At 39.5% G+C, this 24,879-nt stretch overlaps 1 protein-coding gene across 4 annotated transcripts in view; it reads right to left on the bottom strand.

Moving 5' to 3' along the window:
- Nucleotides 1–24,879, bottom strand: part of LOC116922673 — a 92,345-nt gene that overhangs the window by 44,579 nt on the left and 22,887 nt on the right. For 2 of the 4 annotated variants that reach the window (XM_045173969.1, XM_045173968.1), the window contains exons 3-6: nt 22,448–22,641; nt 20,322–20,367; nt 20,067–20,136; nt 19,131–19,233 (exon numbers count right to left, since the gene is read on the bottom strand). In XM_045173969.1, the coding sequence (XP_045029904.1) occupies nt 19,131–19,233; nt 20,067–20,136; nt 20,322–20,367; nt 22,448–22,641 (413 nt within the window). Of the gene's footprint in view, nt 1–7,273; nt 7,400–19,130; nt 19,234–20,066; nt 20,137–20,321; nt 20,368–22,447; nt 22,642–23,812; nt 24,071–24,879 lie in introns of those variants that run through there. The other 2 variants (XM_045173971.1, XM_045173972.1) reach the window with 2 other exon arrangements.

The raw sequence follows: 24,879 nt of genomic DNA on the forward strand, positions 1-24,879 counted from the left end.
CTTTGACTCTCTTGGTGACGGTGTTAAAGAGTGTCCCCCCCATGGAACTTGAAAGAGGACCTTGAAAACAAACAAAAAAATAATTTTTTTTTTTTAAAGAAAATGCTTGAAATAGTCCCACAAAATAAGAAAAAAGAAGCTGCTTTAGTCGTTAATGTTTTCTAGCTATACCCCATCGAGAGGGGATGGTAGTACCACCTCCCCCGCATTCTGCCTCATTTTGTTTGAAATAGTTTGACGGAGGGTTTGCGAGAAATAGGAGCAGCATCGTTGATGATGAGCTTTACAGTTCGCTAGCGCATCCCCAGTAACTCGATCATCGCACTCTCCGCAATTAAGCACAAATTCTGTTTCGACGGATCCTCCCCCTCCACTCGACACCCCATTCTTTTAAGTCCCCCCCGCATGAGCTCTAGCAGACGTCTCGAACAACAACCTTTTTCTTTGCTGCAAGGTATTTTTTGTTTGTAGACATTTCATCTTTAAGGGCAGCTTGTGCGTGTAAAAGAATCGAAGCTCTACAGCAGCGATTCTGGGAAAACTGAGACGAATGTTTGTTTCAGGAAATGTTTTTTGTTTTCCCAAGTCAGAAAAGGAATTTTGAAAGAAAAGTAAGAAGATGCGTGTTGAAATGTTTGGAAGTTTAAGGGGGAGGGGGGTCCACTGCCATTTTTAGAAGGCCAGTGTCAGTGCAGCAGTAGTTATCAGAAGCACCGTTAAGTCGGAAAGGCGCCGCGAAAGCGGAGACGATTCTGAAGGGTAAAAAAATGTTCTGTGTGTTTTTTTTTTGTTTTTTTTTTTATCGTCTGAAATAAACAAAGAAACTGCGGCGACGCTCATACACATTTCAATTAGTCTATTGTTGTGTTATTTTTAGATGCGGGAGATTTTATTGATAGAGAGAAAAAAAAAAGCAAAACAAAAGAAATGTGGCCATTTTCCCGTTGTTTGTTATCTAAATCATCTGAAAAAAACAAAACAAAAAAATATTCACAATGGATCGTATACGTTAAAGGTATCAACTGTTTGATGAATCAAAAGTTTGTTTTTTATAAGGTCAAGGTTCCGCATTTTTAGTTTTATATTCCCGAAATGATTATTAATTCACGAATTTATAAACAAAAAGTGAGAGGGACTCGTCTTTCTTCACATCGTTTTGATGTTTGTTTCCCAATTTTTTTTTAATTTTTTTGCGAAATGTTGCCGCTATTCATTTGACGCGACAGCGCTGCAATCGCTGATAGGGCGTGACTTTGATCTGCTTCACGTTTCGTCGTCATTTGTCAAGCGAAAAATTGCGCAAATGATGCGACAGGTATTGCGTCTCCAAGGTTGCCAGATTTGCGCAAATAGGAATGAGAAAAAATAAAAAATAAGAAACGGGAAAGTCGAGTGGAACTGCCAGATTACATCGCATAGTGCACGATGAAAAAACAAAAAAAACACACGCAAACAAGCGGCTGAAGAAATTGTGTGATTGCGGGTCAAGGGCAATGAACCCTTGGGATTTTTTTTTTGTTGAAAACAACAATCAACCATCATCAGTCGACACCATCTTTTGGGACGTCTGAATAGGCAAGAGAAAATCACATGCGCCTTTTGTTTTGGCGTCATCATCATTACCCCGCCTACTGTGGAGTTTCCTCCGGTACGATTCATCTCCGTGACGTCATCCAGGAGCGGAATTCCTTTCCATTGATCAGTCACAATTCATTTTGATTTAATACGCTGTATTTTATTGTTTTATTATCATCGGAAAAAATCCCCATTTTTTTCACGATCCTTTTGGCTAAATAGCGCGGATGAAGCGCTTCTTCATTTTTTTCATTCTATCTCTTTGTTCCATGACGAAACACACACACACACACACATATAAAGAGGGATTTGTTTTTTTCAAGAGAATTTCTAGAATCTCCCCACCCAATTTTTTTTTTTTTTTTTTATTAAAATAATTTTTTATTAGTTTTTATACGACGATTTCAAGTCAAAGGAGGGGACCGCCCGCTTTTCTTAGGATCGTGTTGGAAATCTCTAATGGTACATCTGTACAGCGCATAGTATTAAAGAAAGGGCGGCTTAGGGAGCGCAGGGTCCGTTAGACGCCTGGCACTCACGCAACCCCTCTGCTTTAAAAAAAAAATAAAAATAAAAACCCCCCCACAAAAGAGAAGGGAGATTTGATTTTTTGACCTCCGACTGTGTTTTCTTGTGTGTGTGTTTCACCCGAAAATTTCATTTCAATAATCCAACAATAAATAGACGAAACGAGCGGCACTGGCAAGTGTGTGTGTTAACGTCTTTCCCCCCCTTCGCCCCCCTACTGTTACGCTCTTGTCTCTTTTAAGGGACTCTCTTATTACCTCCCTCTCGTTCTGCTTAATAACGGACAAGTCCTACACCAACCCATCAACTAGAGCGGTCACTACATCTTTTTCTTTTGTTTAGCGAGGGGAAGAAATTAAGAAAAAATTCTTTTTTTACGATCATGATTACGCACACAAAAAAAACAAAAACAAAAAAAAAAATCCGAATTTCTCTGTTTTCTTATACGCATCAAGGAGAGCTGAACGAATCAGGCAATGGAATGGAACAAGCAGACGAAAGAGAACTGTGTATGTAAACTAAATGTGATAGTCTCTCTTTCGTGTATCCACCGTTAATTGAGGACAATTGGTACCGTGACTCTCTCGCTGTCTATTCGTTTCTCTCCCTTTCTATATATATATATATTTATTTTATTTAAAAAAAAAACTTAGAGCGACGGGCCCCCTTTTTTTTCTGTATTTCTCGGGGCTGCACGAATCACGCGTGAGAGACCGAGACAAACAATTTCGAAATGAGTTCTCTACGGCGATATTATATAGACTGTACACACAATAACTGTTTGAAAAAGAAAAAAAAAAGGCGAACAGAATCAAAAAGGAATCAGACATGCAGAGCAAGTGCTCGGAAGTGAAAACGGACCGCCGGAGTTTCTGTGAACTCTCACGTCGGCAAATATACGTAAACTAAACCAATGACCGCAGCGCCAAGAAAAATGCCAACGGGGCCCAACAATCGACAGAAACCATTTGTATAAAAACGATAGATATTTGAGTGTTTGTCGAGCCGCGCCATGCAATCTAGAAATGAGCTCTTTTGAATGAAAAGAGCGTCCATTTCTTTTTCCTTTTTTTCAAAAATGGCGCTCGTGCGGCCGCCATCACCGACAATTGGCGCAATCAAAAAAATATATCTGCAGAACAGCCAACACCGTTCCAAGGATTCTCAAATAAATAGACTGGAAAAAAATATCAAATAAAAAAAAAAAAAGAAAAGTGAGAGAACCATTCATGAAATCGTCTTTCTTATATATACACCACGCAACGCTCTATAGCCAAAGAAGGTAAACATTACCAAATATCTATTGGTAAAAAAGAAAAAAACACATTTCCTTTTTCTTTTCTTGAACATTATTTTCTGTTTTTGGGGATGTCGCATCCCTTGCGTGGCAAAAAAGGAGAGAGTGGCGACACTGGTGCGGGACCGGCTCTTTTCTAAACGCTACGTAATAATAAATAGAACGATTTGAGGCAAAGATAGAGTCGACTAGAGATGGCAGAGTGCAACGGCATGATAAGAAAAAGTTAGAAGAGGGGTCTATACATCTTTTCCAAATTCTTTCAAGAAAGAAAGTAACGGTGATGCGCGCGTACGTGTGTACCAGCGCCAAAGAAAGGTGACAAATCAAGCGATAGGACTATATAGCGTCATCTTATCTTCTCCAACTCCAACCCCCACCTGCTCTCTCGTCGCTATTAGCTTATAGTCCTCGGTATAGTAGCGCCTCTTTTTCTTTTTTCCTTCTTTCTTTCAGAAAATAAATCACCAACTTGAAAATTTCTCTTTAGTCGTCTGACAGGAGAGAAAAGAATAAATGCCATCCGGTGCCGGATTTGTTGTTAATTCCATTTGAAAAGAAAGAAAGAAATAGAGAGAAAGAGAGAAATGTCTTGAGAAAAACCGCAATGCCCCTTCTCAGTGCGTGGGGAGGATTCCGGTAGCATTTGAAAGCAAAAAAGGGAAGAAGATGAACGGACAAGTTAGGCCCAGTGCTGAGATTAACATGTAACAAAACACACACACAAAAAAAACTTTGCTTTTTTCTTTGTGGAAGGTTTTCCTGATGACCGGTTGGATTAGACAACAACAACAAAAATTTCAATTCGGACGTTACCGTTGATTATTCAAAACGAGTTTTTTTTTATATTATTATTTTGGCCTCTTTTCTTTACGATCGAGATAAACAAGAAAACAACAAATCTTCCCATTTATTTTTTCTTTGGGGGTCTTCCATTCGTAATTATACTATGTTAATCAAAGCATAGGGGAAACACATAATTATTAATCCGTCCCTATCAATAAGGGTGGAATTTTTCAATTTACCCCAAACGAACGAATCAAAGATTCACAGCGGTGTCCTGAAGCATCAACATTTCTTTTTGTATACATAACTCTAGCCCGACTAATTCAATGGCAATCTCACGAAAAAAACAACAACAAAATGTTTATCTTCTAAAAATAGAATTTTTGAATGGCCAACGAAAATGTGGGTTAAATGGAAATGAATAATGCAAACGCAAAAAAGGAGATGACAAACACGAAGAGAGAAGAGCGTGATGGCATCATCATCTGTCTGATTGTTTTGTCTGTGCTCCGCTCTCACTTTCTCAACAACAACAACAACAAAAAAACTCGATGGTCTACGTGTTTTACCGGCGGAGGAGCATTGCCATTGGCGGAATGTTACAGACATTGCGACTTACGTACAAAAAAAAAATAATGATAATAAAAAGGGAAGTAGAACGCGAGCCCTCCCCAACGCGAAACAAAGTGCACTGCCATGGTATTTGAATTTTCCGCCAGCCAAAACAACAACAACAACAAAAAGAGAACTCCTATATAATCGTGTACGCTATTCCTCCACCTACACCTGGCAGGAATTGAAAGGAGCTTCATTAAAAGCGCAGGTAATCATCGAAGAGAAACTCTTTTTTTTTTATGTGTGTGTGTGTGTACGTCTGGATGATTGCCGAATGAATGCAAGCTGAGGGTAACGTATATACCACCGCCCTTTTTTGCTTCCTGATTGCGTATACACAGACAACTGCACTACCTGTATATAGTGGCGCTTCAATAGACGTTCCATCACATGCAACAGGTGAAAGCTTATGTAGATGTACGGGTTATTAGACACAGAGAAAAATCCTCTCTCTCTCTTTTCGCCCCTTTCTCCCGATTCTGCATTTCATCTTGGGGCGTGTGGCTCACGCTGACTCGCGTTAGTACCTCCACTTTTTATTTTTTTTTGCGCTTCAACGTCTAAATGTAACCCCGGTGAGTATGGGCATCCCCTTGTATAACGTCTCGCACGCATTCAACATCTATAGAACTCAATTATGCAAACAAGATTTCCGCCTTTGGACGAGTACCTCACTGTCTTATTTTCTCCTAACAAAAAAGAAAAGTCAATGAACATTTTTCGTTTTTTTTCTTCCTCTACTGGAGATAGTTAGTGGGAGGCAAAACGTAAGAAGAGAAAGTTAGTATTTATATTTTTCAAATAAAACGAAGAAAACAAAAAAAGTCCTCCACTCTCTCGCCCCGGAGCATCAGCAATACACACACACACACACGTGTGTCTATTGCGGTGCATATGGAATAGGCGTTAAAGACGCCATTTTCCTTGTTATCCCATTCTTTTAAATTCTCTTTTTGAAAAAGTAACGGTTGTCACACGCACGCAGACGAATGGAGAATTTACAAAATCATCATCGTGATGATATAACGATTCGGCTATAAAAAAATAAAAAATAATAAATAGTCGACGACTAATTTCCAGGCGACAAGACGCAAGGGTTTTGTGCATTTGTCATTCGTTCCAGTCAAGAAATTCCAAAAAAATAAAGAAATTCTTGTATGCACACAGTTTGCATATATGCTGGCTAACTTCTTTTTACTATTCAAAATGTTTTCCTGCCTTGTTTAAACCTTCTTCTTCTTCTTCTTCTTTTCTCGATTTTTATTCGAGTCACGGTGATCAACTTGTCAACAACAAAAAGATAAACGTCCGGCACTGTATTTTTCTTTTTTTTTTTCTTCCTTTGTTTAAAAAAAAAAAAATCAAAAATTCACGGAAGGAATAGCCGTGAACGTGTGCGGTGACCAACTTTCGACTCGTTGACTACGTCACGGTCGTTTAACCATCACAATATATTAAAAAAAAGGTAGGCTACGCATACACCATATAAACCAATTTCTATTTTCAAAAAAAAATTAAAAGAAAAAAACAAATTTTTCCTTCCTCAAAAGCGAGTAAGAAAAAACAAAAAATTTTTAAAAAGGGTGGAAAAGAGAAACGAAAAAAAAAAAAATTGAAACGAGCGGCGCGGAAGTTGATGCGTTACGTGTTCTCCTCTAGTGGCCCATTGCCGTCTGAAAAGCGCTCGTTGTTGGCCACACGGGCGCTATACACACGAACCCGTCTATAACTGTTGCGCTGCTGCCTGCCGTGTGCTTCTCGTATACAGGGATATTCAGGTCACGCACGGCGTGTAAGGTATGCACGGCTGCGTCATCATCCGCCCGTCGTAGTTCATTCAAAGAAAATCAAATGGGAAAAGACACGGCTCTTCCAACAACTAAAAAAACCCTGAATGTGTGTGAATAGGCCCAAGTGCTTTTTTTTTCCAGAGCTTTACATACTTTCCATGTTATGTACATAACATGAAAAGAAGAAGAAACGACCCAGGGGTGAAAAAAGAATGCAGCGTATCAACTCCCCGCCCTTAATATTTGACTGATGCCTCTCTCTGCATGTATACTACCTGCCGTCATCGCATGGACAACAGATAACAACAGACGGACAACGACTCCAGGAGGGGAACATAAAAAAAAAAAGAAGATGATGATATTATTATTCTACTTTTATTTTTTTTTTTCTTCTTTCAAATAACAGATAAAGTAGTGTGTGATAGTTTCTAGGACCACTTTCCGGATAAGATACAGTCATCGCTAGTCACAAGTGGAGCGGCAGCTTGTCAAAAACGTCAAAATCAACAAGAGATATGTATCCCCCACCTTATTGCCGTTCTGTTTTTCTTCTTTAAAAAATGACATCCTCTTTGGCGAGTGTCAACGGACGACACAAATACAGGGCAAGGCAAAAAAATGAAGTAAATATCAAAAGAAGAACGTTTTCAAAATGAAAGATTATGTAAAGAGACCGACGTACCAGGATAGGAGGTGCGTAACAGCGATCCTGGAAGAAAATGGTTGTCGGTCGGTGCACTATGAATGTCGGTCTTATTCGTTCGTCGACGACACTCAAAATCCGATACATTTTAAAACAAAACAAAAAAAAAAAAAATGGAAAACAAAAAGGAAAAAAACTCTCCGATGATCCTTTTGTTTGTTGCTGCACTTGTTATCTCGCGTTTGATAATTTTCCTTTCAAGTGTTCAAAAAATGAAAAGAGGCACACAACACAAATGGTTTGTCGGGTTTGAAATGGGCCCGAAAGTCGGCAAACAACTTCACTGTCATTCACTGATTTTGTATCCTCACGAAAAACAAAAAACAAAAACAGAAACAAGAGAGAATTATCAGATCAAACATTGACACAGACTCCGGAAGGAAGTGCCGTGTGTAATCACGTGTGAAACAACAGTCAAACTGGTCAGCGCGAATGACCAAAGGCGAATGAACTCGCATCGTTTTGACTCACGCGGCTGCGTTTCGGTTGTAGTAAGGCACCCGCCAACAACAACAACAACAACAAAATTAGGTATACCCCCCTTTCTCTCTTTTTTTTTTCTTCTACCTTTTACATCAAGCTACCATCGTAAGCCGATAGAGTATCGAGTTGGGTCTACGTGAGACAGTAGGTGGGTCATGTACCTGGCAGCCCCCCACAAATTACAACAAAAACTAGACATAGCCGTTAGATACGAAGAAGAAGTCCCCCCCTCCCCACCCAAATAATAAAAAATAATAAAAAATTGTTTTCCATTCTATTTTCATTTCTTCCGTTTTCTCCAAATCCATTTTTATATTTTGAACAGACAGAACTCGATGGGAGGGATTGGGGAAAGTAGGCGATGTACAGTAGTGGCACTATTCAGACTAATGCAAGAAGTAAAAAAATAAAAATAAAAACCGAAATATATAAAGCAAACAATCAACAGCAATTTTGCGGTACGTGAACAATGACCGTCTATTGCGACGGCTCACTCCCGCTCCATACCGGTACAATCCACCCACGCGTTCCCAACCCATTGCGTGCAGTGTGTTAGACACCGGCGTGGCCAGCCCTAATGACCCAGAAAAATTGTTTTCTCTCTCTCTTCTTCTTTTTTTTTTTTTTATTTTTATTTTCTTTTTTCTTCATTTTCTTTTTTTTTTTTCTACGTTTTTTTTACGACAAAATTTTCTCCGTTTCTTTTTTTTTGTTTGAAAAAGGTGGGGGGGGGGGTGACCAACCAATTCCCGCCGTCTGGACGAGTATAACACCAGACAAACGCATCATTTCCGGTTTTTCTTCAAAATGTTGCGCAACAAAACATCTATTTCTATCCAATCAACAACAAAAAAAGAAATGTAATCAAAGTGAAAACCTCCCATTAAAAAAAATAATAAATAAATAAGTAAACAAAACAATCGAAATTAAATTCCAATAAAAAGAAAATTGATTTTTATCCATCATTCAGGAAATAGCTGGAAACGATCGAGTTTAAGTGTTTTTCGTGATGTTTGTGTGTAATCTCTGAGAGAACAAGATTCTTCTTTCTTTCTTTCTTTCTTTCTTTCTTCCTCCGATGCCAACGGCCGATAGGAGCCGATGGAAAAGTGGATCTGTTCGAACGTGAATCGCATCCGTGATGAGATTCGTCTACAACAGGGAGCTGAAACACAGCCCCTTCGGGGGTCGGGGGGCAGAAAATGGAAAGGGATGATTCGTTTATTTTACCTTACGTTAATGTGCCTCTTTTCTCTTTCTATCTCTTCTGCCTGGGCGTATATTTCTTTATCGGACGCGCGCAGAAAGAGAAAACTCATACAACATTCAAAAAAAAAAGCGAGAGAGAGAGAGAGAGAGAGAAAGGTGAAAGAGAAGCTGCGCATTCCACGTGATGCATACTTTCTCCGAATGGCGGGCATTGGTTTGTATTTTTAAAAATAACATTTTCGTTTGACCAGCCTGGAGGACGGATAGACTATTCGAATATAGCGTCCCTGGACAAGAAGAAGGTGGACGAAAAGAAACATGACAAATGGCGATCACGTCTCTCGTGGACGTGTGACGCGGCCTGATACTCCAACGAACTTTGCCGAGGAAAAATAGTTGGCATAATACAAGCGACACAAACCGACGGAATGTTTTGACAATGTCTAACAAAAGAAAAAAAAAAAAAATTTCTGGAAATGTTTCAAAAAACAAAAATTTTTAAAACAATTTTTTTTATTCAGCCCGTACGTGGTGGTGATGAGACTTTCACCGAGCGGATGTCATCTATACCGGTTCTTCTTCTCTTCCCCTCCGTTCTCTTTCTAAAAATAAAACACTTATTGTTTTACCACGCGCGCCAGGTAAATCTCTAATCGATTGGTGAGTTTCCAAGAATTAAAAAATTCAAGTTTTTCTTTTTCCCTTTTCTTCGTGTCGATTTCCCATCATCATTTTTGGGGAGTCGTTGCGTATACCATCGTGTCACGTTAAATGCGCGTTTTGACGCAAAGTAAAAGGCCGGCCTATTCTGCGCGTCTCCTTTTTTAAACTGTTCAATAAAAAATAAAAATAAAAAGCTATTCTTAAACAAGTCCCGCGTTCATAATCGTCCCCGTTTCCGATTGATCGCCAGTGTCGTTGCTACGCCGCCTCCCCACTTTTTTCTTTCTTTCTTCTTAGAAGCTATTCAACATTTTTTTAAAATTTGATTTTACAACGAGCCCAGATGGGCCCGTCCACAAAGTAGGAAAATGTTTGATGCATAAAAAGAGGCGTCTTTTGTGTAGATTTTTATTACATCTTATAGAGTGTGTGCGTGGCGCTTTAAAACGGAGGAAAACGGCAGCTGCGGCAAAGTCAAAACCATCAAATGATTTAAAGATTTATCAATATGTTTCAGACAAGCTTTCACCTGCCTCATATCCGCTCTGTACATGTAGGAGAAAAAAAGATGGCAGTACTCGAGAAAGAATTAAAAAAAAAATCCTTTCTCCTCTTTGTTGAACTTCTGGTTATCAATCGATTGAATCAGATTCACGTCGGGCGGGTTCCGCTGATTCCACATCGGTTCAATTGTTATACCGAAAAAGAAAAAGTTCCGATAATGAATGACTCGTCAACAAGAATCAAATTGTGTGTCTATAGACGAAATTCATATGGACACACACACACACACGGGGAAAAAAAAATGAAAGTTACTGGACCTGATGGACCTGTCGGCCCATCAGGGGCATGCAGCATTCCAACACACACACACAAAAAAAACGAGAGAGTTATATCCAGTAATCATAAATATAGTATAATGACGTTGTGTGTTGTTCGAGAGAGTGAAAGAAAAGCAGATAGCTGAGGGCGCTGCGATTCTTTTTATTTGAATCATGGGAAGCAAATCGGGAGAAAGTTGTTCAGTGTAATATGCAGATGGGTTAGACGCGGGGGAACGCCACTAACCGAACCCACCTCTTTCTATGTATGTATAGGAAGAAGAACCTTCTCTTTCTTCGACATCTTTCAAAAGCAGATGACTCTCACATTTACCAACTGAAAAGAGAAAGAAAATAATAAAGGGCATCTACACGTACGTGTGTAAATGCATCAATGTCGCGCGCGTTCGGGATTTTTTTTTCACGAGAACAAGTAGATGAGAATCTGTCCCACCCGGCCTTTCATTAAATTTCATGTGCTAGGTCACTGTCGATGACGATAACATTCTCGTTTTTCATATGATTTGTGTGTGTGTGTCTTGTTACCGATAGTTCGACCCGACGACCCAGTTTTCGAATTTTGTTCATGAAAATCAAAAAGAATTCGAATGAAATATCGACTTACACGAATCATCAAGACAAAATGTGTGTTATGGTTATACACCATTAACTATACTGTACAAGTCTTTTAAAATGGACGCCAAAAAAAAAAGGGGGGGGGGGGGTTTGGCTAATGCTAACGGATTTGCGGTTGGATGACCCAGCCCGTTGTCGCCTGTCTTCCCGATGTTTTGGGGGATACACATTTAATGACTTGAGTCAAAGGGGTAGGGGTTTAGCAAACGGTAGTTTCAAACTTCAAAATTGAAAATAAAAATTGTAACACACACGAAAATGAATGCGAACGTGCGCACTTCATAAAAATAAAAATGCGGCTAGATTATTTGTCTTGGTTGCGGTCAACTTTGACCCAATTGGCAAGTGTCGTGGTATAATGTGCCGTTGGCCGCGACGCCAACCGACCGTTGCAGGCGTCCAAATTGACATTGGCCTAGTTTAAAACGAAGAAGAAGAAACCAATCGATCGGTCCTGTTATCTTCTTTTTTTTTTTCAACACTGGATGTGATTAGTTGACAGGACTGCGGTTATACCTCCCCTGCAGCAGCCCAAAATACAAATGGCTCCGCCAAGTGTTTGTGCCGCTCACCTTTTTAGGTAATCTGGAGGATAACAAGAGAAAAGTAGGACACCATTTCAAAACGTCTCGCTGGATGGTCAAACAAAAACAAATGAAGAAAGCAAAACAACGTCTTTTTTATGTTTGTTGTTGTTTCAATTTCTTTTTTTTTACGATATTTTGGCCGTTGAAAAAACCTGCAACTTCCCAATTGCGACGGCAAACGGCGGCAATCGTCTGCGTCGTAGACGTCCGGTATAACTTCCTTTTTTCGTTCGTCAGCCACGGCACTTAATAAAAAGTAGGTAAGTATCTTTTTAGATAGTTTTGTTGTTTTTTTTTTTTGGTTTTCTCCCGCTGTATTGCGTCGTAAGTCCTTCTTCTTTCGTAAGGTAATAGCTTTTTAAACATTCCGCCAAGGCAACTTGCCTCTTTCTTCTTCTTTTTAATCTAACGAAATAGACTGCACCATTTCACGGTCAATCATTGAATTTCTTTTTTAGCGAGTTATCTTTCCACGGTTCGTCAAAGAAGATCAAAAGATAATAATGTACCCATTGTTACGTCATAACATCACCCACATTTTTTTTTATAATTTTTTTTTTTTTAAAATGGCTGTCGTTTCTTATTAATAATTACAAACAACAACAAAAAAAGAGGGGGGAAAAACGTAGAATATGGCGGCAGACGTCTTCGTCAAAAATATCTGGGGCGGGACCGCGTCGGGACAAAACGGACCAAATGGTTGGGTTCGTTTCTTCGCTTTGCAGTTTGGCGTTAAAAAAAAAAAAGCCGTGCAATGTAACTATAGCGGCAGGCGGGCTATTATATATTATTACATTGTTCCACCCCGATGAGAGATGGAATCCTTTTTTCTTTTTTTTTTTTTGAGAAGCTTCTTGTATATATTTTTAGTTCTCCCGTGACATGAATTTTTTTCCCTGGCGACCCAGTCCCGTCCATCCGAAAAAAAAACAAAAAAACAGCAGCGTCGTGAAAGCGTGTGAAATTTTTATTTTACCGATTTTGTTGTTGTCGTAGTTTCCATTTTCTCCCCCCGTTTTGTGTTTTTTTTTCTTTCTTGACTTCGCCCTTTGAATGGTCAGCCGTGCCGACCATTGACTTTGATTTAAACGAATGGCAGTGCCACCATCAAACGGTCAGTTTTCTACTCGTGAATGATGTAAAAAAATGGAAAGAGAAAACAAAAAAGAAAGAATAAAAAAAATGTGACTGTAAATGAAAAATTTGGCGACGTTGGTAATTGCAGATATTGTCCTAGTTGAACGAATAAGATTTGAAAGTGGTCGACCAAATTTGTTATTTTATTTTTTTTATTTATTTTTTTAAAGCAAAATAAGAACGGGGACTCATTCTGTCATTTAGAAACAAAAAAAGAACTTGGGTATAAGAACAAATAAAAAAAAAAGAATTAAACAGTGCCTGTCTTCTCTTTGAACTCCTCGACGTAACGAGCCCCCCACTTTTCTCTGGGACACGGAAGAAAAATGGCCGTGTATCATTCACGCATCAAAAGCTATCATTCACATCTCCGACGTTTTTTGTTTTTTTGCTGCTGCTGCTGCTGCTGCCTCTTTCTTTTCCCCCCCACCTTATTATTACAGTCGAAAGTTTCGAATTTGCAAAAAGCTTTCTCCCATGTTTTTCTTCCTCTTTCTAATTTTGCTATATCGTTTTTGGCTAGTTAAGTTGATAACACAAACGCGTTACGGTTTTTTATTTTTGGCCGACTATACCACATTCCCGTAATCGCAAAAGCCATCGTCGCATTAATAGGGCCATTGCAGCCGGGCACGTCTCAACCAGATTTTTAGGCAGCAATTCTTTTTAGTGGGAGCCGCGGCGAAAACATCTCCTCACGCATTCAAATTCAACGTTTTTCTTCTTATTCTCACCTGGAAGTGAAAGCTCTGGAAAATCTGAAACGCTTCATTTTTATTTGCCCAAAATTGGCGGGCTTTTTGCTCCAGTAGGAAAAGATCGAACCGTGTCCAAATTCGTCTATAGGCACAACCAATGTGGGTGGATTGCATCACGAAATCGCACTTTTAGATACTGTACGCCACTTCAGTTGGAGAGTATCGTGCGTCTCAATCAACAAATAGGGCGGAGAAAGGTATAGGAATTTGTTAAAGGCAAGTTCAGCCAGGAGAAACAAGCAAACGATGGCCGCACAAGCTGCGCAAAATCGTTTTTAAATCAACTGGCAAAAAAAATTGAGGGCAGGCCAGCAATAATAACGAAATCACAAAAGAGAGTGGCGCATACAATCCAAAATACTATGGCGCCATAATAGACTAGGGCAAGATAGAGAGCCACCATTTTTCATTATTATTCATTCGGCCGAGAAATTGCGCAATAATATAGAGCGCGCATCATCAGTACCATTTTCATTGGGGTATCAAATCGAGGGGGAGGGCACTCGGTATAGCTTTCTCCTCATCACACCGAGTCGACAATTTCCAAAGAAAGAGAAGCGCAAGGCATTTTTGTTTTGAAGAAGCTCGGAGTCATTGAAACGATAAAAATCATCATCAGAAAACTACGCCATAACAAAACAAAACAAAACAAAAAAGTTATGAAAAGGGAAAACACAACGGAACGAAAGAGGCCATCGCAATATCTTGGTAATAAATAGCGGCATTATAGATGGTGTAGGTGGATGGAGGAGGGAGAAAGGAGAATGATGGGCCAAACGGATAACAATATTTAAATAAAAAAACAAAACCAAAATTTTTAAAATGGAATAGCAGGTCCCGCCGATCGGCAAAACAGAGGGTCGTTTATGTTCACGCTATGATGCGTCCAACAACAATATATTTATACATATAATATAATATATTGTCTGTTGAGCCATTCAGGCCAGCTCGGCACTCTTGTGGACAACAACAAGTTTTACACACACACACACACAAACGAATATTTTTTTGTTTCTCTCTTTGACGAATCGATGACGAGGACGAAGGAGAGAGTCGAAGGTGTTTTGGCAACGTGCGTGCATAATCAAACGGTCAAGAAACTCCCGCTGAAAAAAAAATCAAATAGTCCCAACATAATCATAACAATAGTCGGTGGAGACAGGAAGAGACATTTCCTCCCCCCCCCCCCCTCCAAATTCAAAACAAAAAATCGGGAATCAATTGACTTTAGATGATAACAAAATCAAATGGCTAGTGTCAGCTTTCTCTTCTATCGGTGTGAGGGCCCTTTGTTCTCATTATTCTACCCACCTAGACAAAGAGTTGTCCATGATCGATTGACGATTCAAGTTTTTTTTTTTTTTTCCCTTCAAAATGATGACGAAAAAAACTTGCCAGAAATAGAAAAGAAAAAAAAATGCAGTGAAAAGAAAAAACTGGAATGTTGACTCTATCCGTTACGATGTCGTGTGTTGTACGTTTGCGTGTTATGCAGTAGACACACAGAGACAAGCCCAAGTTAGGAAAAGCGGACGTTTTTGAAGAGAAAAAAAGGGCTCAATGGAAGAGAAGTTTCGGCAGGTTGACAGTGTGGAATGAATGAATTGGAAAATAAGATGAAAACTGAAAAAAAAAAAAATAAAATAAAATAAAAGCCTTCACTCGAATGATAAAAATAAAAACCCGTTGATAAGTTGACGTTGTCGTCGTCTCGTTTTTATATTTTTTTTTTCATTCCTGTTGTGACATTCTCAAACATTTCGACAAACGAAAAAAGATGATTGATGGACAACATGAACCTTCTTTTTTTAAAAAATCAAATTGTTTTCTTTTTTAAACTCGTGTGTGCGCGTCACCGGTGAGAATACCGACAACTCACAAAGCGGTTCATTTTTTTTAAAATCATCTTTAAAAAGAAAAAATGCCGGTGGGTAACGATCATGCGACACGGAAACAATCAATGGATAAGACAATCATTTGAATGGCCCTTTTTAAAAAACAAAAAAACAAAAAAACTTGAAGTTCAAATGGTCTATATAAGGTCGTCAAAGAGAAGAGCAAAGTTCATTGCTGCTACTGCGGTGTCGTTATAAGGACACACACCAAAATAGGCAGAAAGAAAAAGAAATAGCCCGGTTGGCACCTATCGGGCTTGTTTCGCACTGGGTCAGAGATGTCAGCTCGTTTGTTTTTGTTTTTTTTCTTCTTCAGGGTTTAGTGGAGGAGAAAAGAAAAAGAGAAGAAGTTACCGGGACAATCATTTCCGCCGAAGAAAATGACGCGAAACAACACGGTTTCATTTCCACACAGGTGTTTTTTGTAATGCGCGCGAAATGCGTAGTTATTATAAGAATCTCAAGTGGTCCCCCCCTGGACCAGCGCAATAATAACACGGATAGCAGTCGGGCAGAGAATTGGGCCAACTTCCAAATAAAAATTGTCACGTGAACGTGAAGGGATCATTTAATCCAATTCGGGGTGGGGAGGGAACACGCGGAAGAAAAATCATCTCCGTAATTTAAAAAAAGAAAAAAAGATAGTTATTGTGTAAAATGAGGCCTACAAGCTTACAAACAAGTCAACAACATTCCTGTACAAAGTCTCGTTAGAAACGCTGTAGACGGCCCTTGTTTGTAAAAAAGACACAAACTATTCCAGTCCGTCTATTTAGATACGTAATTCTTTTATTTTTTTCTTTTCAGGTACGTTAAAAAAAAAGGGGGGGGGGAGAGAAAAATGGTTAGTGTTTCTAACTATACGCAACTATGTGTATAGTTGGAGATAGGCTTAAGATAGAGGGCAACGTTCCAGATATTTCAGAAGAAATGTCAAAGTGAAATGAGCCAGGCACGCAGCGCCGTAGGGAGTCTCCCCGTCTTCGAAAAAAAGCAACAGGTAAACTTTGCCGACAGCCAAAGAGAAGAAGAATTAAAAAAAAAAAAAAGAACTTTCTCCCGCGTGCAAGTTGTCTGTGTGTGTGGGTTAGGGCGGAAGAGAGCGTCAGTGAAGCTTAATCATCCAAACGGGAAGAGAAGAAGAAAACAAACAAAACAAAAACAAACAAAAAAATTGTAAGGAAAGAAAGAAAGAAAAAAAAGAATTGCTTTGTTTTTCTTGTTTGGTTAATGCAATAATAATAAATACGTTTATAAACAGGCAGGTTATCCAACCTGTTTTACCGTCACGAGCGACCGCACTTTCTTCTTTCGTCTCAGCATCACAAAAGTTCAATTTTCCCTTTTCTTTTCTTTTTTTTTTTTTTGGGGGGAGACAACAACAACAACAACAACAAAAAATTACAGGAAATATCTTCAATCTTCGTTGGGTTAAACATTTTCATTTATATTTGATTTGCTCTTTTGTGAAGTCAAAGCGAGACCAATTATTAGACATTTCGTTGTTTTGTTTTGTTTTGTTTCTTGGCTTCCTCTCTTCACCTCTACAGAATCGCCACAACCCTCTCAAAAAGCGCCATCATCTAAAAAAGAAAGAAGCCCGCCCACGATTTGCTTGGCTTTTCTTTTTTTTAAATATTGTATAACATGTCGTCTTTTAACCCCATTTCTTTTTTTTTTATCTCGGAAGTACTCGTTTCACGCTCACGAATTTCGTGTTGTTTTTCTCCAAGGGTCTTCTCCTTTTCTTACCATAATAAAAAAATCACGCCATTTACACATTGGGTTTAAAACGTACGCAAATGTTTGATAGAACAAAACAGGAGAATTCAATCAAATCGTATTTAACTTGAAACACAGAATTTTTTTTTTCTATTCTGAATTAAGAAAATTGAGGTTAATTGGATTTTTTTTTCTTACCCATTTTCCTGCCTTCTGTATTTATTTTTTTTTTTTTTTGCTATAGAACTTTATGGCCATTGTATTACATCTATTACAACAGTTGCTCAGGGACCCCCCCTCCCCCTCACTCGACCAAAAATTGGCTAACATGTGGATGATGAGTTCCAACGACAGATTCATCGTCCAACGTCCCCGAAATAGGTCGGACCGTTTAGAACAAAAACTATAACGATAATAGATCGGCCAGTTGTTACATAGCCGCCGCGAGAGAGTGTCACATGTTTTCTTTCTTTTTTCTACGCTTCATTCTTCTTCTTCATTTTTTTTTTTTAGTAAAGGGGGGTGGGGGAAAGAGGTAGTTGAGTAGGTACTACGGAACAAGCGGCACACTTATGAAATGATGTACACCCGCCGACAATAAATAGCGGCGGCGGCGGCGGCGTAAGCGAACACACAAATCCTAGCCTTCCGAAACGGTGAGGGAGAGAAAGCTGGCATTTCCGGTGCGTGGTTGCTATTGTGTTCGCTCTACGAAAAAGGGCATGGAGAAAATGGAAACGACATTTTTTTTTTTTTTTTTTTTTTTATAAGGAAAGAAAAATCTTTCAAAACGCTACCGTCTAGAAGATGTTTCAGGTGGGTGGTCAGTTTTAAAAGAAGAAAGAAAAAAACAAAGAAAAACAAATAAAATGGCACACATCCTTGATAATGTTTTGCCTTTGTCAGAATTGAATTTGACTAGAACGCGCGCAGAATTCTCCCGAAAAGTCGAATATGTTTTCAGCACGCCACCACCGCGCCATCTAGCGGTTGATTTTGAAACTCTTACGGACGTCCTTATCGAAAACATATCTAGGTTACTGTTTTTGGTGTGGAAAAATAAAAGAAAGAGATAAATAACAAAGTGGACGTTTCCGTCGTCACGATGTGATGAAATAGATGCTCGAGCAACCGCAAAAGAGTCAAGCGTAAAAGGGTTTTTATGTTTCTGGAACAAGAACACTTGATGTTGTGACAGACCGTTGCATGTCTGACAAGGTACTTTACGCAAAACATCTCACAATGCGAGCAAAATGTGAAGAGAGATCGTTTCGTTATTGGCAATCAAGCTTATAATGGCGAAACAAAACAAAAAAGCGCGCCATATTCAATTTCTCGTTCAGCGATGAGATCACCCGCAAATAATCACCGGCGCGTAAACATTTCGTGGCTAACAGCCAAGCATGTGAAAAATACACAAACAGGTAGACGAAACAACAACAGAAGAAGAAGAAGAAGAAAAAAAAAAAAGAAGCAACACCCCAACAGACACACAAGCGCAATAAACACCGTGAATCTGTTGATAATGAATCAAAAAAAGGAGATGATGGGCCACCCACGCTACTGGAGGTTTGCCATCTTTACACGAGAGATTCGAAGCCAAAAAAAAAAAAAAAAAAGGGAAAAAAAATTATGAGGATGTTATTGCAGAAAAGAACAAACAAGAGAATGCGTACGAGCCGCCAAAAATCGACCTCGAACAATCTGATTGGTCGTGCGTGAATCACGCTCTCTCGAACGCGGTAGAGTTGGCCATACGCACAACAACAACGGGTCCGGTATTGCCGCGTCGATTATTCGTTACTTGTATTCGCTTTTTTGTTTGTTGCACCAAGAATAAGTAATGAGCTCGTAGTTTGGCATTGTCCGCATGAATAACTGTTATGCCCATTAATCACGAACGCAAAAGGAGGAGTGGGACTCACCGGTAGGTCGAGCAGCGAATCGATCGTGTGCAGAGCGGCTCCCTGCCGCAGTTTGCAAATCTCGATGAACTCCTCGTCGCGACACTGTTTCTCCCTCAGCAACCTGTTGGAATAGGCAAAGTGAAAATGATAATAGCCCAGTTCATGACGGTGAATTCGTCAAAACAAAAGGGGGCGGATGAAAGATGGAAATAAAAAGCACAGTCAGCATCTCGACACGTTAAAAAAACAAAAAAAATAAATAACCAACAAGTTAATAATAAATGCGTCGCTGGAAAACGTCTGTTACTTTGCCACGTGCGGCGTCAAACCCTAGGCCAACACGATCGTTAAAAAGACCCCCAAAATGAGCGAATACATACAGACATTTAAAAAAAAAAAATGTGTTTTTAAGTCGATAAAACAAACTGGAGGGATCTTTATGGAAATTGACAGAAACGGGCGGTTTGTTTTTGTTTTATTTTTACATTTTTAGTACCTCCTTAATAAAAAAGGGAAATTTCTTAGAATGGGGTACGCGAAGGATCATCAGACCGCATCAAAACAGAATTCGCCCATAAAAAAAATGGTGAAACAAAAGTCAAAACGAAAAAAAAAAAAAAATACATCGTACGTAATGGCCTAAAGGGATGTCGATCGTTACTTTCAATTATCGACGAAGCGTGCAGTATTTCAATATGAACGCTCATGTGATTTCTTGATTGAAATTCGTCAATTTGAATGACCCCTTCTCTAAGACGCACACAACTCAATTTCAATGAATTCATTCAAAGAATAAAGGGCGGAGAGCCGAAAAAGAATGCTGCTAGATATATAAACAAGGCCGAAAAATGGTCGCATTGAAATGTCACATTAAAAAAAAATTAACAAATAATAATAATAATAGCGAAAAAACCCCAAAAAACGTGAAGGAATGATAAGCACGTCCAAACTTACTCCTTGGCGTGCGTGAAGAAACGGAAGTAGTCGTCGAACTGGTTCCAGAACTGTTTGGAAAACAGCGAACCTAATGCGGAGACAAAACAAACTATGTTAGTTATACAGGTAAGAAATGGGATAAATGAACCCCTCACGACTCATTTCTTTAATTGTGCGTACACAATGAATAAAACTAAAAAGCTGCATATTTTTTTCCTGGAACACAGAGACAAAAAAAAAAAAAAAAAAGACAACCAGAACTAGAATTCATACCGATTTTGGTCTCGTGCGGGTCCCACGCAGCAAGGGCGTCTTCCAGCTAAACGGCAGACAAAGAAAAACGAAAAAAAAAGAAGGAAATCAAGTCAAATATTTAGACAAACACATTTTCTCTCTCTCTCTGTTTCTATTTGTGGTTAAGTCGAAAGAAAGAAAGAAAGAAAAAAAACAAGTGGCCCGCTGGCAAATATTGCAATAAATAAGTCACACACGCAGACACAAGACTGTGGCTTTTCTGCGTAGATGTACAACGACGCTTGTTAGTTTCTTTTCTTCTTCGTACTGGGGATTACATAACACATTTCCTTTTTCAAAATCAAATCAAAATAAATGGAGCCCGAAAGTGGGGTTGGACCCAGCAGCCTGATTTGGCTCCTTCGCACTAATACACTCTCCATCTCGTTTGGCATGCACACACGCACTACCAAGGTCTATACCTGTGTGTTGCTGCTCTTTTGACATTTAAACATACACGCCCAACAGTAACAACATCAACCCAAAACGAAAAGGGACAACCCGACACCTATGCGTTTGTTGTTGTTGTTGGTCTCCCTCCTTCCCACCTTTCATTTTTGTTTTAATTCCGGGAACAGATGATTTATTTCAAAGTTAATTGGATTCAACAGGAGAAATAACGGCAACCCAAGGAAGACGGGGGGGAATCTGATTGTTGAACAAACACATCTATAGTGTGAAAAACCGACGTCTAGACGGAGGCCGCCAGTTTGATTGATTGCATTAAAATGAATAAGCCAAAAGTCCCCCTTCCTTTTTTTTAAAATAAATATCTTAACAACACATCAACTTCTTGTCTAATACATTCGAAATGTCGGAGCACTTGCCGCAAACAAGATCATTTCATACTCGAAAAGTGGGGAATAAAAACGAGGACTAAATGAGGTGCCACGCAATTCTGACGTGAACTCAAATGAATGAATCAGCTTACATCCCTCCAGAAACGAGATTAAATTCACGTTTTTTTTTTTTTTAATATTGCGATTCACGCGGCCCCGGTTCTTTTCGTTTAAAAAGAAAAATGCAATGATTTATGGTGGGAAAAACATTTTCACATTTTCTGTCGGTCAGCCAACGGCTTTTTTTTTTCTTTCGAAAAATGAATGTCCTATGCGCGTACAAAACAGTTCAAACGAAGCATCCCTTGTTAGGAACAAACGACTGCTGGTTACGTTAGGGAAAGAAAAAAAAAGCGATGAGATCGGTGTGACCGGAACAAACGGTGAAACGAGGAAGAACAAAAAAAAAATTAGCAAGAAAATATGGGTCTTGGGGTTAAAGGAAAAAAAACAAAAATGGAGGGCACGAGTCACACACACACACACACAAACACACATAAGAAGCTTTCGGACCGAAACTCTGTGCGAACAGGTGATGGCTAGTGAATAGTGGTGACTGTATATACCTGCGACAAGCTGTTGACTGGGAACGGTTGGCTAAGCGATAAGTCGCCAATCAAATTAAGCAAACAATAAACACTTTGTAGCGACCGTCAGTGTCAGTCGCTACCGTCCCCAGTCCGTTTCTCAATGGGTCATTTAAATAGCTCTTCGTATGGGGTAGTTAAGGATTTTATAGATTTTTTAAAAAGTTGAATATACGCGGAAACAATCGAACGACGCCTTTTTCTTTTAATAATTGCAATAGAGACTATTAAACTAAAAAAAAAAAAAAGGCGAACGAGAGAAACGAATGCGATTATGCAGATAGACACAAGCAAACACTGAACTCCCTCTGTCCGTGTCCCAAACTTAAAAAAAAAAAAAGCCGTTCAAAAACTGGCTAGACGGACAATTTCTCAGGGGGGTAGAATTGAATGCACGGAATTCAACATCGCATTGAAATGTGAACGCGAAAAAAATGCCCGCAATGTCTGAGCTATATACGCAGTTAACTATACGCACGGTTATAAAAAATACTATCGACTTAATAAGCTGGACATTTCCGCGAGTTTCCCACACACACACACACACACACACACACCCTAAAATCGAACAAACGAGTCCTTCATTGGCCAATAATAATCCACTTAATAACGTATACAACTCTAGATTGTGACTAATTTCCTCATTCTCGATTGTCTTTTGCATTTCGTGAATGCTTACCTTGGTGAGAAGCATGTTGCTGACGGATAGAATGGGCTCGATACCGCCAAACAGCTGCTTCTGTTCGTCGTCGCTGATGGAGCAGAGCTTTCTTAGCGGACGGGCGTAAATGTCGTAGATGGTCCTCAAACTGACGAGGAATTCGCGCTCGGCGTCCACCAAGTCCTCCGTCAGTCGAAACCGCGCATCCGTTTCTGCAATGAGGCGAAAAAAAGAGAATTAGAAAAATCAAATAAATAACAATGGCATAACTGAAACACAGGGTGACTTTGGGGCTGACCACAGTTGAGGAACATCAGTTCAACGACATGCATCCATCACATCTTATCTTATCCGACACGAGAGAGCGAGAGAAGAAAGGAGAAAAACTGAAATCCAAACAAAGTGGATGCATCTAGACTGCACACAAACGTGGCGGAATGTCGGCACAACATTCTTCACCACCCTTAACTTTTTCATTTTGCGTCGGTTAACAAAGAGCAAAAATTTTTTAAAAAATACAACGGAGAATGTTTGAGAAAGACAAAAGATTATCACCGAGCAAAGAACAAATCAAAATGTACATCCGCAAAAAAAAAGATGGGGATCCACCTCCCCCCCTTTTCCGTATCTCTTCTCTTCTTTAAAAAACAAAACCAAAAAACAAAAAAAAAAACTTTAATAAGATTACAGCAAATTGTGATTGTCTTTTGCATGTAAACAGATGACCATAATTTGGTACTCGTATAATTAAGTTGACCCGCTTTGTTTTCGACTTTTAATTGCCCCCCTTTCGTCGCTTATTTTGTTTCTCTTGATCGATACAACAGCGGCATCGAGGAATTGATGGCTATAATTAAACTAATGATAGAGAACGTGACGTCTACTTGTTGCCTTGTTGCCGATATCGTCCACGTCATTTTCTTACGGGGATTAAAGAGAGAGCGCGCGAAAACCACTAGACAAAACAAAAACAAAAAAAAAACGATCCCATTTTCGTCATTAATTTTCAGCTCGCCAAAATGCGTTTAACACGAACGAATTACACACCAACGAAAAGGAAAACTCAAACTTTTTTTTTTCCTGTTTGGGCGCAATCTTAACTCGAAACATGTCAACGTTATTTGCTTCCTTTCCTCTCTTCCACTATCCTCTTTCCATTGGACTGTCGCTGATGTTTACGATAATGACCCCCCACACGGTCGAGCAGTTTCTCAACAGCCATGAAAGGCGATGCTGCCCTTTTTGTTGAGACAAAATGTGAAAAGTTACTCCAAAGACAAGAATGACATCAAGATATTGCTTGAAATGTCAACATGCACAAATAGATAGGGAAAGTGAGACATGTTTCCCCTTCTGTTTCTCAGTGTTGTTTTCTTTTCATACTTTGCGCTAACATGTCGCGTGAAGGATTCAAGAGCATGGCCTCTGTCCTCAAAAGGGTTGCATCACACGCACTGGGCATCACATAAAGGTAACCATCTCACGTAAGGAACATCGGCAAAGACGTTGACAACAAAATCAAGCACATGGGCGACGCACTCAACGAGGAAGAACGGAAGGCCAACGATCTGTAACTCACACCGGCCGCAAACACAACAAACACGACACACACGGGAGCAGAGTACGGCGCGGTCTGAACACTTTGGCCACGCACTGGTCACTAAGAGCCGCACGCGCGTTGTTGTTCACGCAGCCAGAAAAACGCCGGGACCCCCTGAAGGGCTTACAGCACAGAGAATACAACGCGGAGCGTCCGACAGAAATGTTTTTTAAATATACAAAGACTCGAGAAGAAGGAAAAATAAAGAAGAAAACGGAAAGAAATTAAAACAAAATAAACCGGCAGCTCGTTGGGTTCTATATTAACGAACGAACGCGCGTGAAACTTCTTTTCGTGTATAGGGCGCAGCAGTGGTAACGATTGTTTGTTGTTAATAAAACGAAACAAAATTTTGGTCTGGCTTTGATTTTCCTCGCGGATAATAACAACTGAAACACACACACACACACACAGACAACCTATACATATATTCTCAATTTTCTTGACATTAGTTTACAAGGCAACTAATAACAAGCCAACTTTGGAGTTGGCTTTCATTCCGAGTCTGCCCAGTTCTTTTCTCGGTCCCTGATCTAATCCTTCACTGGGATCGTTTAAAGAAGAAGAAAAAACAACAAAAAATGACGTCACTTTTCATTGTCGTTGATTGGCTGCAACCAACTGACTTTTGTACGTTTCACATTCTGCTATACCCCCCCGTCCGCATTCAACCTTTCTTTTTGAAAGAAAAAATAATGGCCGGGCATTGGTTTCAGTTTCAAAACAAAACAAACAAAAGCTCTGCGGGTCAACTTGTTTGTAAAAAGAGCTGGTCGATGTTTTTTGAAAAAGAATCTCGTTGCAACAAGGCAACAAACATCGTCACGGACAAGGAAAAAAAAAAAGTGGT

Source organism: Daphnia magna, linkage group LG5, assembly GCF_020631705.1.
Source record: "Daphnia magna isolate NIES linkage group LG5, ASM2063170v1.1, whole genome shotgun sequence".
Taxonomy (NCBI): Eukaryota; Metazoa; Arthropoda; class Branchiopoda; order Diplostraca; family Daphniidae; genus Daphnia; species Daphnia magna.